At 35.8% G+C, this 17,093-nt stretch overlaps 1 protein-coding gene and 1 pseudogene across 8 annotated transcripts in view; one reads left to right on the top strand and one right to left on the bottom strand.

Moving 5' to 3' along the window:
* The first annotated feature begins 527 nt into the window (after positions 1-527).
* The window catches only part of Nars2 (asparaginyl-tRNA synthetase 2, mitochondrial), a 140,991-nt gene continuing 124,425 nt past the window's right edge, over positions 528-17,093 (top strand). For 4 of the 8 annotated variants that reach the window (XM_021725133.3, XM_040284998.2, XM_040284999.2 and 1 more), the window contains exons 1-4: positions 530-999; positions 4,296-4,405; positions 6,496-6,616; positions 15,911-16,051. In XM_021725133.3, coding sequence (XP_021580808.1) covers positions 859-999; positions 4,296-4,405; positions 6,496-6,616; positions 15,911-16,051 — 513 coding nt within the window. In that variant the 5' untranslated portion in view covers positions 530-858. Of the gene's footprint in view, positions 1,000-4,295; positions 4,406-6,495; positions 6,617-15,910; positions 16,052-17,093 lie in introns of those variants that run through there. The other 4 variants (XM_078046751.1, XM_078046753.1, XM_005323249.5 and 1 more) reach the window with 4 other exon arrangements.
* LOC106144798 (apelin receptor early endogenous ligand pseudogene) lies at positions 14,619-14,800 on the bottom strand (annotated as a pseudogene).

Below are 17,093 nucleotides of genomic sequence, written 5' to 3'. Positions count from 1 at the left end.
GCTTGTTAATTCTCCATTCTCTCTCCATCATAGTTACCCCCTCATGTCTCCTCTAGACTCCTGTATTCACGGTCTCTTTAGTTCCTCTTAGTTACTTCCTTTCATAGGACTACCTTCTTCAGAAAGCCATTTCTGATATCCAGCTTGGGTTCTGTAGGCACCTGATCACCCTTTTACGTAATTATCTATTTGGATGTCTGATAGCACCCAACTGTGATTTGATCAGGGACAGTGTCTGATTTTCTTCTGAGTTCAAACTCAGGAACGACTGACACCCTCGGGTCACTACTCTCATCAATTAAGTCTTCTGGATGTTTTCCCTCTGCCTTTCAAGTGCTCTCAGTTTTCCCTGAAAGCTTTAGGAAAGAGACGCTGAGACTTCACCCCAGCTGCACTCCCTTGCCCGGTCTGTGAAAACGCATACACCAGGTTCTGCCTTAGCCCCGCCCCATCTTGGCTCCTGACCCCGCCCTCACCTCCGTCCCGCCTCCTTAGTCGAGCACACAAGTACGCATGCTCCGTTTTAGCCCTTCTTAGCGTGATGACACAGGCGACGTTGACGTGGTAACGTAGGGCCAGTGGGAGCGTAGATTGCAGCAGAGGGGTGTACTTTTGCTAGTAGCGCGCGGCAGTGGGTCGCGTGGTCCGCCCAGGCGCGCCGTTTGGTTTTGGCACTTGCTGAGTGTGCCTGGAAGTGGGGAACAGAGACAGTCGTTGGGTAGAGCTGGGGGCTGCAGCGCCTGAGGACAGGGCTGCGACCGTGTTTAGGGGAACAGCTGAGAAGGAGGGCCCTTGCCGGCAGGATCCGAACCCGCTGTGGCCAGGGCTGGTCCCGCGGTGACCTGGGGCGGCCGCGAGATGCTCGGGGCCTGGAGTCTGCTTCGAGCCCTGCGCTTCTGCTCCACTGCTCCCTGCCCCAGGCATAGGCCTTTCGCCAGACTGAGGGTACGGGACGCTCTCGGGTCCCAGAACGCGAGTGGGGAGCGTGTTAAAGTTCAGGTGGGTGTGGGGAAAGGGATTTTTCTTTCTTTCTTTAGGGACTTATGTGTCACATCCACACCTAGCGTTACTTTGTGTTGTTGGGACAGACAGAACGATCAGCAGAGAAAAGTTAGAAAGTATAGGTATAGCGCGAGTTCCTATTTCTCCATTTCCTCGGATACCTGCCGTTACTCTTTGCAAAACTGCTCTAGTGACTGTGAACTTGGTTTTCAAGATACCTGTAAACTTGTTATTCATTCAGGAAAGTGTAAGCGAACAGGGCCCCTTTCTCTTTTTACATCTCATGATATCCGCAGGCATATAGTGGTTGCCTTGCCCTGGCCCCTTGAGGGGAGAAACTTTGTCGTGACTGGCAGTAAATGTTCGTAAATAAATTGGGGCTTTGATTCAGCTTTTAGCCACCTTAGTGCCTAAAATTGGGCCTGCGTGTAATTTATGTTTAATAAATTAGTTGAAAGAGTGGAATGTAGCAGTTTGAAAGAGCCCTGGGGTGGAGGTGTGTAAGTTTCAATCTCTCCCACTAAGTAACTTGTTAATTATGAGCATGTTAAGCGCTTAAACTTAAGTTTCTTTTTATGAAAACAGATAATAGTCCCTACTTTTGGGACTATAAAGAGTAGCCCACAGTCAATAAATGTTAGCCACTATTATTTCCTTCACTCCTTAAAAGAGCAGGTTAAGCAAGATAGTTGACTGCTTCTCATTAGATTACTAAAACACATTGATAACAGTTATTTTGATATCATCATATATCCTTGCTGTTATTATGATCTGCTCCTCCATACATTTATTTAGGTTTCATATTCTTTCCATGATCCAATTCAAAAAATTGCATTTATCAGTTAATTTAGAATGTATAAATGACACCTTTTGTGTGCTGGTCAAAAGAGAAATCAAAGATGGAAAGAACAGAATTTAGTGTTTACCATCTAATATGGTAGGTATCAACCACTTGTGGCTTCGAGCACTTGAAATGTGATGAGCCTGAATTGAGATATGTTGTAAGTTTAAAATACATAATAATTTGAAGAACAAAAAAGATTGCAAAATCTCTATTTTTCTCTCTCTAAACACACATGTGTGCATGTGTGTCTATCTATGTATATACATCTGTGGGGCTTGTGTTTTTTGTTTATTTGTTTGCAGTACTGGGAATTCAACTCAGGGCTTCACCCATGCTATGCAGGCACTCTACCACTGATACACCAAATTAATTTGCCCAGGTTGGCCTTGAACTTGTAATCCTCCTGCATCAGCCTCTTGAGTAGCAGGGATTACAGACAGACATGTGCCACCATGTTTGGCTTCAATATATTTAATATATTTAAATATTGATTTCATGTTGATAGTATTTTGGACATAATTGGTTAATAAAATAAATTATTAACTTCATCTTTTTTTTTTTTTTTTTTTTACTCTTAATGTGGCCCCTAAAAACTTGAAAGTCACTAATGTAGCTCACATTATGTTTCTGCTGGACAGACCTAGTCTTCAGCAGTGTGATTATTATTAATGATCAACATAAGAAGCTATGAGAAAACAGAGATAGAATTCCTCCTATGAGTAAGTAAGGAAGACTTCTTATATGGAGTGACATTTGAACTGTGTCCTGAAGGATGTATTCCCCAGATAGAATAATCTAGGATGGAGTGGAAATTGTACAAGGATGTATCCCCCAAGCAGAGGAACTGGGAATAGGGTAGAAATAGCATTCCAGAAAAGTTCATTGATAAGAACATAAACTTGAAGTAATAACTTGTATTTGAATCCCAGCTGAACTTGTGCTTTAACTTCTCTAAATGTTTCTTCATTTCAAAAAAAGATAATTATGGGGCTGGGGTTGTAGCTCAGTGGTAGAGTGCCTGCCCAGCACAGTGAGGTACTGGGTTCAATCCTCAGCATGACATACAAATAAGTAAATAAAGGCATTATGTCCATCTACAACTAAAAATAAATTTAAAAAAGATAAATATAACCATGTCATTTACTTCTTTCGATAATTAAATAGCATAATATTTATAAAGAACTTTGCACATTAAAAAGTGCTTAATGAATGTTGAATCTTACGAGTAAAAAAGAAGAGAGCAGTGCTTTGGAAAGTACTGTTGATTGAGCATGCCCAAAATACAGGTGCCTTTGGGAATGTGTGACGAGGTGAAGTACCTTGTGCATGAGGCGGTGACAATTACTTCATTCTATGGAGCCCTCACAAAGATCAAGAGCTTTCTAATCAAATAGACTTGGATTCAAGTCTAACCCTTACCAGCAATCTTCAACAGGTTACTTTCTCTGAGTCTCAGTTTTCTTGCTTGTAAAATGGGTATGACAATCCTTAGAGCTACTATGTGATGGAATGAGACACTATATGGAGGTAGTAAAACATTTGCAGAATTTCAGCTGTGTACTTGGCAATCACTTCAAAATAGGTAAACAGTTTTCTTTCCCTTAAAGCATTATGGATATGCAAGTAAGTGATAGAGAGCTTTAATAAAAGCATCTGTAAGGTTATGGTTACAACAGAGAATGGTCAATAGTTTTTCTGGTTAGAATCAGCTCTTTTCCTAAGCATGAATGTCAACCTGTATTCATTTACTTTACATTTGTGGGACATTTCACAATTGTTTGGTGTCTACTAGAAAACTAGTTATTCCCTCCTAACTCCTATAGTAGTTAAATTTAATTTGGGCATATCTGAGAGCTGTTTTAGTGTTACTGGCCTACTTAAAAGCATCTCTCGTACTCTGATGTACCTGTCATTTAAATTAAGACTGTCTTTGAATGTTTGTGTATTACTTAATATGTGTTCATAAGGAGACATTTGGGGGAGTTTTTTGTTTGTTTGTTTGTTTGGTACTTTGTGAAAGAATAAAAATCCTGTAAAGATATTTCTAGTCTATAATACCTAATCTGGGAATTTGATAAAAGGGAAAAAGGCACCAAGATGTAAACCTTGTTATTTGTCATTGTCATTAGAAAAGCCAATATTGAAGAGATTGGTTATATAAATTACATACAGAAACTTGATGATATTTGGCAAAAGTTGAAAATGATGAGCTTCATTAACAAAACAGAACAAAAGGTAGAATGGCAAAGGTTGTATCTCCCTATAAGAAAAACCATTTAAAATTATTTGTGCATATTGGTAAACTGAAAGCAGTTCATTTTACACAGCTGATAATGTTAAGGCAAGATTGATTTTTTTCTTTCATTTAGCTTTCTTTGTATGTATAAAGAAAATATAGAATGTTTTAAGTATTTTAAGCTCACATATAGAAATCTTTTCTCTTTTTTAGGGATGGGTTCGATCAGTCCGATCTCAGAAGGAAGTCTTGTTCCTACATGTAAATGATGGGTCCTCTTTGGAAAGCCTTCAGGTTGTTGCTGATTCAAACTTTGACAATAAGTAAGTTGTTAAATTTTGAGTCCTTTGATTTTTTCTTCTTCTCTACTGTTCCCCGCTTCCCTAATCCAATATTCACATTGCCCCTTTGACCTATCTTCCTAAACACATCTGTGAAAAATAGTTTTGAAGAAAGTCCAAGTACTTGGAGTCAGTATCCTTAGCTCAGGCTTCTCCTTCTCTAACATCTTCACATGCTTGTATCCCCTGCCTCTACTTTCCATCAGTTTTCCTTCTCTTCTTGCAGCTCCTCTAAGCTGTTCTGCTCCTTTTTACATTCAGGCTTCTAGTCTTGTTGCCACTTCTGCCTAATAAACCTCTTCTTCCCTGTCTTTCCAATCCAGTTTAGCCATCATCATCACCCCTTGACTGTGGTAGGTGACTCTCCTCTTTGGTCCCATGCATTCTGTGCCCAGCTTTGTCCTGAAATGTATTGTATCAGATGGTAATCAACTGAATTATTATTGGATTGCTTCTTTGACTAAGAACTCCTTGAAATTATGAATGGTATTTCATTCGTTTTTGTGTTCTTGGCTTCTGGCACAAGTGCTGACAAGGTTACCAATTATTGTTTGTTGGATAAATTGAAGAAATTTATATGATTTTGTTGTCGGATGTTAAAACCAACACAATTTTTTTCCCCCTAGTACTGGGGCCCACTACCACTGAGCTACATCCTCAGTCCTTTTTATTTTTTATTGTGAGACAGTGAGTTGCTGAGGGTCTCACTAAGTTTCTGAGACTGGCCTTGAACTTGTGATCCTCCTGCCTTAGCCTCCTGAATCACTGGAATTATAGGCATGTACCACTGCACCTGGCTTATTCCAAACCCTTTTTATTTATTTATTTTTATTTTGAGGTGAGGTCTAGCTAAGTTACCTTGGCTGGCTTTGAATTTGCACTCTTCCTGCATCGGCTTCCCCAATAGCTTGGATTATAGGCATGTGTCATGGTGCCCAACAAAACTAATACCATTTGCATGTTAGGGTATAAGTTATGAAGAATAGAATATTATACTAATTTGTTAAAATAAGAGTGCTTTGGTATTCCAAACATGGTTAGGATTAATTCCACATATTGAATAGGCTCATGGGTCTGAGACAATAAAATTGTTCTGATGTGAAAAGTTTGTAATTTTTCTGATAACATCTATCAGTATGGCAATTAAATGGGTATGTCTGTCTAATAGTATCTAAATTTTAGAGATTCTGGAGGATGACTACCCACCTCTTTGAGATATTCTCAGTGGCCCCCAGGAGAAAATTCATCATATCAATTAGTACATATGTGAAGTCAGAGCATCTTAAAACACTTTTAGGTTTGGTGAAAGATTTATCAGGTTTTCTCTCCTGATGTAATGGTGGACAATCTTAGTTATACAAATTATATGTGAATACATTTTAAAAGGAAACAGTGATTTTGCTGAGAAAGAAATCGGAAAAACCATTTCATTCACAATGACCTTAAAAGATAAAATACAATACAATAAATTTGTGGATAAACTTGCACTAGAACATAGACTTACTATCCTGAAGGTAGTCTGTGTGCTCAATACCATCAAGCTGGGTAAATTAAAGTAAATAAATTGATTAATTTTAAAAAATACATTGTAGAAAAAGTACATGTACTTTTAATTGTCTTAGAAATAGTCTCACTTAATTTTTACCTGGCTTTCCCAAGGATAACATGTTGCTATAGTATGTTCTCAAAACCAAGGAATTATCAACAGAACTACAGACCTGATTTGGATTTTATCAGACCTTACATGTAATCTACAATATGTTAAAAAGCATTTTGACCAACTTATATTTGATACAGATGATTATATAACTTCTTAATTCTAAATAGCTATATGTAAATCCTCAATTTCTTTATTCCCATTTAAAAATGTATGGAATTCATTTTTAAGATTTAGGTATACCACAGAGCATCCATAAACTTTGAAGATTCTTTAACTCATTTAAAGGTAAGTACTCTATCATTAATGTTCTAATAGCAAGATTTATATTAAGACAAAAGTTATACTTAATAGCAAGATTTTTATTAAAAGAAAAGTTATATATAATAATATCTTGATTTCTTTGTTATTATAGAGAATTGACTTTTGGGAGTTCTGTAGAAGTCCTCGGGCAACTGGTACAAAGCCCTTCCAAAAGGCAAAATGTGGAACTGAAGGCAGAAAAAATTGAAGTTATTGGAAATTGTGATGCCAAGGTATTCTTTTGTTCAGGCTATTTAGGCTTACTTTAAAATAATAACAATCTGTTTTAAGTGGGATTATTGGAAAGATGGTACTTAGAACATTTTTCAGTTATGCTTCCCTGATAATTGAAACAGGGCATAGATCCTGTAGAGATAATAGTAAAAGTATTACAAAGATGACTTAGTCTTATGAGAGAGAGCTGAGCATTAATCTGTGCATCTTTAGTGCCTGTCACAGTTGAACCTCACAGCTTTTATAAGCATGTCTAGTCATCCACAATGCTGGATGTAGCCCATACAAGGGCTAAGAAGTCCAGTTCTTCAGTGGCATTTTAAAAGGAAACAGTGATTTTGCTGAGAAAGAAATTGGAAAAACCATTTCATTCACAATGACCTTAAAAGATAAAATACTTGGGAATTGCTCTAACCAAGGAGATGGAAGATCTCTACAATGAAAACTATAGAACACTGAAGAAAGAAATTGAAGATGACCTTAGAAGATGGAAAGATCTCTCTAGGTGGAGTAGAAGACTGAGATTGAGAAGGAGGGAGGAGGGATGGGAAAGGGGAGGAAATGTTCAAATGTTACTATTGTCTACCATATTGGTCAGCATAAGTAGAGAACATTCCCATTTTTCACAGAAAGTTCTACTGATAGTGCTGACCTGGAATGTTGTAGTGCTTGGGCTGAACAGACAAGAAATTCTATATTAATGCATGTTTATACTTGTTTTTGAAGACTCTGTTAGTGCTTTATATATATAAGCCTGGTAAAGAGGTTAGAGGGAATAAAATAAAAAGTCATCAATCCACTTCTTTAAATTTACAAAGATGGAGAAAATAAGGCCCACCCTGGTAAAATTGGTGGCACATCTGAAATTTATATTCTAGTCATTTGACTCCTCCTGTCTTTGCCATAATTACCTTCAAATGTTTAATGTGCAAAAAATGAGAAATTTTAAGAAAAAAATTGCATCATTTAAATTCATTTTGGTATTTTAGAATAATAGGAAAAATTAAATGTAAGGAAGTAAGAAAGAAAATAGGCTAATTTTCTTTAAAAAGTCCTTCTGAATTATTTTCCAAGAAATTACAATTGAAAAATTGTGAAATAATTTAGAAATCGAGAGGAATAGAAAAGGTAAATATTTTTGCTTTTGCTTTCTTAGAAGGATCTATGATTATTAAAAATTTACTATGTGTTTTATTGTTCTTGAATTATTCTCCCTTGGCTTCTGTTGCTGTTGTTATCTTCTCCTTGCCTTCTTTTTCTTTCTTTTTTTCAAGTCACGAACTGTTTTATTAAGCAATTATTAGGACCAGAAATCTATAGCCATTAATTACATTACTAAGGCTGTTTTTTAGCTGTTTTTCGTTGCATATGAGAATTTATACTTGAAAAAATATAGGCTTTATTAAATAAGATGTTTCTGAATTGTAAAAGTATTTTTTATGCATCGTATACAAATGGGTTTATTTTAAACATAAATAAAATTGACAATAGTTTGTTTCTGGTCAGATGCATTTGTGGAAAGGAATTATAATTCATCCAGAAAATTATTTAGGAGTTCTCCATTAGTATCTATTTTAAATAATGAGATAAAACATTTTGTTTATGTATAAATTTAATTTCAGAGCCTTATTAAGTACTTTCTATCCCAAAGACACTTTTAAGTAAACTTTTATAGGCAAAGAAACTCCATGATATTGTCAGATTTTTCTTTATCAATTTTTTTACATATGAATACCAAACTTTTATTTTAGCAAAATAAAGTTTAATGATTTAATGGCTTCTCTCAGTCTATAATGTTTACAAAGTAAAACTTTTAAGCAGGGTATGATTTTGTAAACTCTTTACCTGGAAATAACTTAAAATTTTATGGCACTAAGCTAAATTTCTTTCAATAAACAAAGATTAATAACATATTTAACCACTTGGGAACACCTAGTTATCAATACAATTCAGATCTAGATAGGATAGTTTCCTTTTGAGGTAATCATATTTCTAAATTTCTGATTTGTTGTTTGCAAATCTCACTATAACAGGCTAAGCAAAGCTTATCAGAATGATAAACACTCACCTATTAGATACAGATATTTCCATGTTAGGGTTTCACTGGCATAACTGTATTTTTTATGTAAACTAAACCAGTCTTTTTAAGGAACTATCTATACAAAATAATCAAGGGTATGAAACAACCTCCAAGGAAACAAACTTTGGGTTCTTACAATTGCATGATGAGGAAAAAAATTGAGAAATGAACATTTTAAAATAACATGGACTACAATTAGTACTTTATGCTTTCCTCTAGGACTTCAAATGGAGATTATTCATAAAATAAAAATCAGACTTATAAACACTAAAATCTGTCATATAGATTGGTAACAACTAAGCTTTTTTCTTATTCTCTCATTATAAATAATGAATCAATAATTTTCTTCCTATTCTGAAAACCAAGACAATGCAGTTGGTTTTAGATTTAGCATTTATGTTTTTTTTTGTGTGTGTGTGTGTGTGTGTGTTTCTTTTTTTTTTTTATTGGTTGTTCAAAACATTACAAAGCTCATGACATATCATCTTCCCATACATTTGATTCAAGTGGGTTATGAACTCCCATTTTTTACCCCAAATACAAGTTGCAGAATCACATCGGTTACACATCCACATTTTTACATAATACCGTATTAATGACTGTTGTATTCTGCTACCTTTCCTATCCCCTACTATCCCCCCTCCCCTTCCCTCTCATCTTCCCTCTCTACCCCCATCTGCTGTTCTTTATTCTCTCCCTTGTTTTTTTTTTCCCCTTTCCCCTCACAAACTCTTATATGTAATTTTGTGTAACAGTGAGGGTCTCCTTCCATTTCCATACAGTTTCCCTTCTCTCTCCCTTTCTCTCCCCCCACTTGTCTCTGTTTAATGTTAATCTTTTCCTCATGCTCTTCTTCCTTGTTCTGATATTGGTTGCTCTCTTTATATCAAAGAAGACATTTGGCATTTGTTTTTTAAGGATTGGCTAGCTTCACTTAGCATAATCTGCTCTAATGCCATCCATTTCCCTGCAAAATCCATGATTTTGTCGTTTTTTAGTGCTGCATAATACTCCATTGTGTATAAATGCCACAGTTTTTTAATCCATTCATCTATTGAAGGGCATCTAGGTTGATTCCAAAGTCTAGCTATTGTGAATTGTGCTGCTATGATCATTGATGTGGCAGTATCCCTATAGTACGCTCTTTTAAGGTCCTCAGGGAATAGTCCGAGAAGGGCAACAGCTGGGTCAAATGGTGGTTCCATTCCCAGCTTTCCCAGGAATCTCCATACTGCTTTCCATATTGGCCGCACCAATTTGCAGACCCACCAGCAATGTACAAGTGTACCCTTTTCCCCACATCCTCGCCAGCACTTGTTGTTGCTTGACTTCATAATGGCTGCCAATCTTACTGGAGTGAGATGGTATCTTAGGGTGGTTTTGATTTACATTTCTCTGACTGTTAGAGATGGTGAGCATTTTTTCATGTACTTATTGATTGATTGTATGTCCTCCTCTGAGAAGTGTCTGTTCAGGTCCTTGGCCCATTTGTTGATAGGGTTGTTTGTTATCTTATTGTTTAATTTTTTTTGAGTTCTTTGTATACTCTGGATATTAGGGCTCTATCTGAAGTCTGAGGAGTAAAAATTTGTTCCCAGGATGTAGGTTCCCTATTTACCTCTCTTATTGTTTCTCTTTCTGAGAAAAAACTTTTTAGTTTAAGTAAGTCCCATTTGTTTATTCTTGTATTTAACTCTTGTGTTATGGGCGTCCTATTAAGGAATTTAGAGCCCGACCCCACAATATGTAGATTGTAGCCAACTTTTTCTTCTATCAAGTGCAGAGTCTCTGATTTGATATCTAGCTCCTTGATCCATTTTGAATTAACTTTTGTGCATGACGAGAGAAAGGGGTTCAGCTTCATTTTGTTGCATATGGATTTCCAGTTTTCCCAGCACCATTTGTTGAAGAAGCTATCCTTTCTCCATTGCATGCTTTTAGTGCCTTTATCAAATATAAGAAAGTTGTAATTTTGTGGATTGGTCTCTGTGTCCTCTATTCTGTACCATTGGTCCACCTACCTGTTTTGGTACCAGTACCATGCTATTTTTGTTACTATTACTCTGTAGTACAGTTTGAAATCTGGTATCACTATACCTCCCGATTCACACTTCCTGCTTAGAATTGCTTTTGCTATTCTGGGTCTTTTGTTTTTCCATATGAATTTCATGATAGCTTTACCTATTTCTACAAGAAATGCCGTTGGGATTTTGATTGGCATTGCGTTGAACCTGTAGAGAACTTTGGGTAATATCGCCATTTTGATGATGTTGGTTCTGCCTATCCATGAACAGGGTACATTTTTCCATCTTCTAAGATCTTCTTCTATCTCTTTAGGGTTCTGTAGTTTTCATTGTATAAATCTTTCACCTCTTTTGTTAGGTTGATTCCCAAGTATTTTATTTTTTTTGAGGATATTGTGAATGGGGTGGTTTTCCTCATTTCCATTTCAGAAGTTTTGTTGCTGATATACAGGAATGCCTTTGATTTATGCGTGTTGATTTTATATCCTGCCACTTTGCTGAATTCATTTATTAGTTCTAGTAGTAGTTTCTTTCTAGACCCTTTTGGGTCTTCTAGGTATAGGATCATGTCGTCCGCAAATAGTGATATTTTAAGTTCTTCTTTTCCTATTTTTATGCCTTTAATTTTTTTTGTCTGTCTAATTGCTCTGGCTAGTATTTCAAGGACTAAATTAAATAGAAATGGTGAGAGAGGGCATCCCTGTCTTGTTCCAGATTTTAGCGGGAATGCCTTCAGTTTTTCTCCATTTAGAATGATGCTAGCCTGAGGCTTAGCATATATAGCTTTTACAATGTTGAGGTAAGTTCCTGTTATCCCCAGTTTTTCTAGTGTTTTGAACATAAAAGGATGCTGTACTTTGTCGAATGCTTTTTCTGCATCTATCGAGACGATCATATGGTTCTTTAAGTCTATTGATGTGGTGAATAATATTTATTGATTTCCGTATATTGAACCAACCTTGCATCCCAGGGATGAATCCTACTTGATCATGGTGCACAATTTTTTTGATATGCTTTTGTATTCGATTCGCCAGGATTTTATTGAGAATTTTTGCATCTATGTTCATTAGAGATATTGGTCTGTAGTTTTCTTTCTTTGAAGTGTCTTTGTCTGGTTTCGGGATCAGGGTGATGTTGGCCTCATAGAATGAATTTAGAAGAGCTCCTTCTTTTTCTATTTCTTGAAATAGCTTGAAAAGTATTGGTATTAATTCTTCTTTGAAGGTTTTGTAAAACTCCACTGTATACCCATCCGGTCCAGGGCTTTTCTTGGTTGGTAGTCTTTTGATGGCTTCTTCTATTTCTTCCTTTGTTATTGGTCTGTTTAAATTGTGTGTGTCTTCCTGACTCAATCTGGGCAGCTCATATGACTTAAGAAATTTATCGATGTCTTCACTGTCTTCTATTTTATTAGAATATAGGGTTTCAAAATGCTTTCTAATTATCTTCTGTATTTCTGTAGTGTCTGTTGTGATATTGCCTTTTTCATCCCATATGTTAGTAATTTGAGTTTTCTCACTTCTTCTCTTTGTTAGCATGGCTAAGGGTCTGTCGATCTTATTTATTTTTTTCAAAGAACCAACTTTTAGTTTTATCAATTTTTTCAATGTTTTTTTTTTGTTGTTTCAATTTTGTTGATTTCCGCTCTGATTTTAATTATTTCTTATCTTCTGCTATATTTGCTGTTGTTTTGCTCTTCCTTTTCTAGGGTTTTGAGATGTAGTGTGAGTTCGTTTATTTGTTGGTTTTTTCTTTTTTTGAGGAATGAACTCCAGGAAATGAATTTTCCTCTTAAAACTGCTTTCATTGTGTCCCATAGATTCCGATATATTGCGTCTGTATTTTCATTTATCTCTAAGAATTTTTTGATTTCCTCTTTTATGTCTTCTGTAACCCATTGATCATTCAGTAACATATTGTTTACTTTCCATGTGATGCAGGATTTTTCCTTCCTTCTTTTATCATTGATTTCCAGTTTCATTCCATTATGATCAGATATGGTGCATGGTATTATCTCCACACCTTTATATTTACTAAGAGTTGCCCTATGGCATAATATATGATCTGTCTTTGAGTAAGATCCATGTGCTGCTGAGAAGAACGTGTATCCACTTGATGAAGGTTGATTTATTATATATATGTCGGTTAAGTCTAGGTTATTGATTGTGTCATTGAGTTCTATAGTTTCTTTATTCAGCTTTTGTCTGGAGGATCTGTCTAATGGCAAGAGCGGTGTGTTGAAGTCACCCATAATTATTGTCAATTTGACTCTTGAACTTGAGGAGAATTTGTTTTATGAACGTTGCTGCACCATTATTTGGTGCATATAAATTGATAATTATTATGTCTTGTTGGTGGATAGTTCCTTTTAACAAGATATAGTGTCCTTCTTTATCCCTTTTGATTAACTTAGGTTTGAAGTTGTTTTTATTCGATATGAGTATGGCCACTCCTGCTTGCTTCCGAGGGCCATGTGAGTGGTATGATTTTTCCCAACCTTTCACCTTCAGCCTGTGTATGTCTTTTCCTATCATATGAGTCTCCTGAAGGCAGCATATTGTTGGATTTGTTTTTTTGATCCAGGTTACTAGCCTGTGTCTCTTGGTTGGTGAGTTTAGTCCATTAACATCTAAGGTTACAATTGAAATATGATTTGTACTTCCAGTCATGTTTATTTATTTATTTATTTTAGTTTGGCTAGTTTTTACTTTTTGGTTGTTTTCCTTCCCCTTTACTGAGATACCTCCCGCTGGTGGTTTTGGGCACTATTTTTTCATTCCTCTTCTTGTAGAATTTTGCCCAACATGCTTTGCAGTGCTGGTTTTCTGGCTGTGAATTCTTTTGGCTTTTGTTTATCGTGAAAGATTTTAATTTCATTGTCAAATCTGTAGCTTAATTTTGCTGTTTACAGTATTCTTGGTTGGAATCCATTATTTTTCAGCGTTTGAAATACATTGTTCCAGGATCTTTTCGCTTTCAAAGTCTGTGATGAAAAATCAGTTGTTAACCTAATTGGTTTACCCCTGAATGTAATCTGCCCCCTTTCCCTTGTAGCTTTTAATATTCTCTTCTTGGTTCTGTATGTTGGCTATCTTCATAATTATATGTCTTAGAGTTGGTCTATTACAGTTTTGGATGTTTGGGGTCCTGTAGGCTTCCAGGATTTGGCAATCCATTCCATCTTTCATCTCTGGGAAGTTTTCTAGGATTATTTCATTTAATAGGTTGTCCATTCCTTTGGTTTGAACCTCTGTTCCTTCTTCTATCCCAATGACTCTCAAATTTGGTTTTTTGATGAGATCCCATATCTCTTGGATAGATTGCTCGTGAGATTTAAGCATCTTTTCAGTGTTGACTATATTCTTTTCAAGTTGATAAACTTTGTCTTCATTATCTGATGTTCTGACCTCTACTTGATCTAGTCTATTTGTAATATTCTCGTTAGCGTTTTTAATCTGGTTTATGGTTTCTTGCATTTCTAAGTAGCATTTATGTTTTTTAAGAATCACTCAAACGTATACAACACTAATACTTTTAGAGACTCATAGGAATATGAAAAAAATTTTTTTTAATTATCGCAGTTTTTACCTTTAGAAAGTTCTAAGACTTAAAAAGATGGTTTTCTTTTTCATCAGTATAATAATAATGTATAGAAAAAAAGATGAGAGATTTTTGTTATGCAAGCAAATAATTGTGCTTCAGACTGGAATCACTTTTGAATATGTTGTTTTTCCTCTAATTACAAGAAGGCAGTTTTGTGAACTAAAATATCATCCCCATACTTTCAGACAATTCTTTTTTGTATGATGAAGCCTAAGCAGTCCTCCTATAGACACAGCTCTTTGGAGCAGTTGAAATCTCTCTTTCACCACTCTTCTTCTGGTAGACACAGTGAAATCAGCTGCAGAAGTCTATATCCCAGGGGAAGGGAATTCATGAGTGGAGAGGCATACATCTCCTCTAAAGGCAGTTGTATCTGTGCATTTTTCTTCTCAGGGCCAAATTAGCTGGTATCTGCCTGTTGATAAGGAGACTCGTCATAAAAATTAAAAACACAAAATAATTTGTTGAAATCTCATTTTCCTGCCACTCGCAAGTGGAGCAGTTGCTCTTAAAGTAAACAAAGCAATCTGTAAATAGTCTCTGCAATCTGTGTTTCTGTCCTCACATTCTAATGACAAATCTCAGAGAATTGCCAGCTTCATTTTCCAGAAAGGTTAATGATCACAGCAGACAGGGTTACGGTACACTGTGCTGTGGTCAGAGGCTCCTTCCTGCTTCCCTTCTTCAGTTCAGCATCATTCAAAGTATTTAGGCTTTAGGGATTCTGAACCCCCAACAATCCCAGATATATTCTTGTGGCTATATTTTCTTCTTGGCAAGCATGGTACTTGTTTCTGTGTACTATAAAAATCAGTGTGTGCACCAGACCTAAAAAGACGAGACTAAAGCAATGTGCATGTGTAGCTCTTATTCAGCTTTTGTATTATCTTTCTTTTGAGTCTTTGGTTTCTGTCTGAAAGGATATGACTTTTTAATCTTGTAATATAAGTGTGGACATGGAGAAATATTTCAGGTTGGAGCCTTAAGTTTCTTTAAACTTTTTTTGTGGATTTTTAGTACTCTGCTAAATGAAAGATAGCTGTTGACTGTTCCTCATGTTCTTAGACCCAGTGACATGTTGATAAACAGTAATAAATTGGCACTAGCTGATATGATTGTGGGTATTCAAGACATTTGTGTGATTTTAAAATTGAACCCCAGCTGTGTGTGTACAATGGTAGAAAATGTAGTCTTTAATATCTACAATATTCTGAACTACTTTGTGCCAAACAGTGGATTGTTTTGCATAATTATATGCTTAACCTCTTTATTTGTAAGAAGTCACAGACAGCTAGTGGATAGAAACTTGGTAAATAATAGATAAGCCTCAGTGATATTAATTAATTTAGCTAATAAATACTAAAGCTGGCTTCAAACCCACATCTCTCTGAATCCATCCCACCATTCTTCTACCTGGTAAAAATTATGTGGGCTATATAATCTGTTATATTAAGAAATAAAGGAGGAAAGCATCTTATTTTCTCTGAAGCGCTACTATTTAGGAAATGCTCTGGAAACTGGTTTTATAAAACAGGATTTTTTTGTTTGTTTTTTTAGCTTCTAATTTTTTCCTTATTTATTGGCAGGCATTCCCTATCAAATATAAAGAGAGGCATCCTCTGGAGTACATGAGACAATATCCTCACCTGAGGTGTAGGACTAACGCTCTGGGTTCTATATTGAGGGTTCGCAGTGAAGCCACAGCTGCTATTCATTCCTTTTTTAAGGTAAGGTACCCTACTTCCAGGTATTCTGTCTTGTGAAGAGGTTGGATAATTGTAACATTGGAACATTTTCCTGAAAGTTCTGTTAGTTGTTTGTTCCAAGTACCTTTATTTATTTGGTTCAGTATCAAATGTCACAGGTGTACATATATAGTTTAAGAGCTTATTAAGGAATAAATACTGTAAATATTTAAAGTATATAATCTGATAAATTATGAAATCTTCACCACAATTGAGATGATGAGCATATCCATGACCTTGAAAGTTTATGTGTCTGTAACATCTTTATTTTTATCTTCATTTTCAAATGATACTTTTTCTGGATACAGAATTCTACATTGACAGGTTTTTTTCTTTAAGTACTTCAAGGTTGCCATGATACTGTCTTCTCATTTGCATTACTTCCAATGAAAAATCTGATGTCATACTTATCTTTAATCCTCTATGCACACCTTGTCTTTTTTCTCTTTGGCTGACTTTAAGATTTTTTCTTTATCATTGATGTTTTAGTCGGCTTTTTTTTGCTACTGTGATTAAAAGACCTTGCAAGAAAAATTTTAGAGGAGAAAAAGTTTACTTGGGGTTCACAGTTTCACAGGTCTTGGTCCATAGATGGCCAACTCCATTGCTCTTTGCCAGAGGTGAGGCAGAACATCATAGTAGAGGGTGTGGCAGAAGAAGGCAGTTCAGAACAGGACAATCAGGAAGCGAAGAGAGCTTTATTCGTCAGAGAAAATATATACCCCAAAGGCTGTATATGTGACCAGTGACCTGTCTTCTCCAGCCACCACCCTACTTGCCTATAGTTACTACCCTATTAATCCACCTAAATGGGTAATGCACTGATTCAGTTAAGCCTTTCATAGCCTGATCTAAACTTTTTTGCATTGTCTCACATGAGAGTTTTTGGCGGACACCTCATATCTAAACCATAACAACTGTTTTTTTGTTTTGTTTTGTTTTTATCAATTTGTGATGTGCCTTGATGCAGTTTTCTTTGTTTTTCATTTAGGGTTTATTGAATTTCCTCGATCCTAAGTTTATC

Source organism: Ictidomys tridecemlineatus, chromosome 4 (genome assembly GCF_052094955.1).
Source record: "Ictidomys tridecemlineatus isolate mIctTri1 chromosome 4, mIctTri1.hap1, whole genome shotgun sequence".
NCBI classification, from domain to species: Eukaryota; Metazoa; Chordata; class Mammalia; order Rodentia; family Sciuridae; genus Ictidomys; species Ictidomys tridecemlineatus.
The sequence above is the reverse complement of the archived record's forward strand: the minus strand, read 5'-3'. Positions and strand labels throughout refer to the sequence as shown.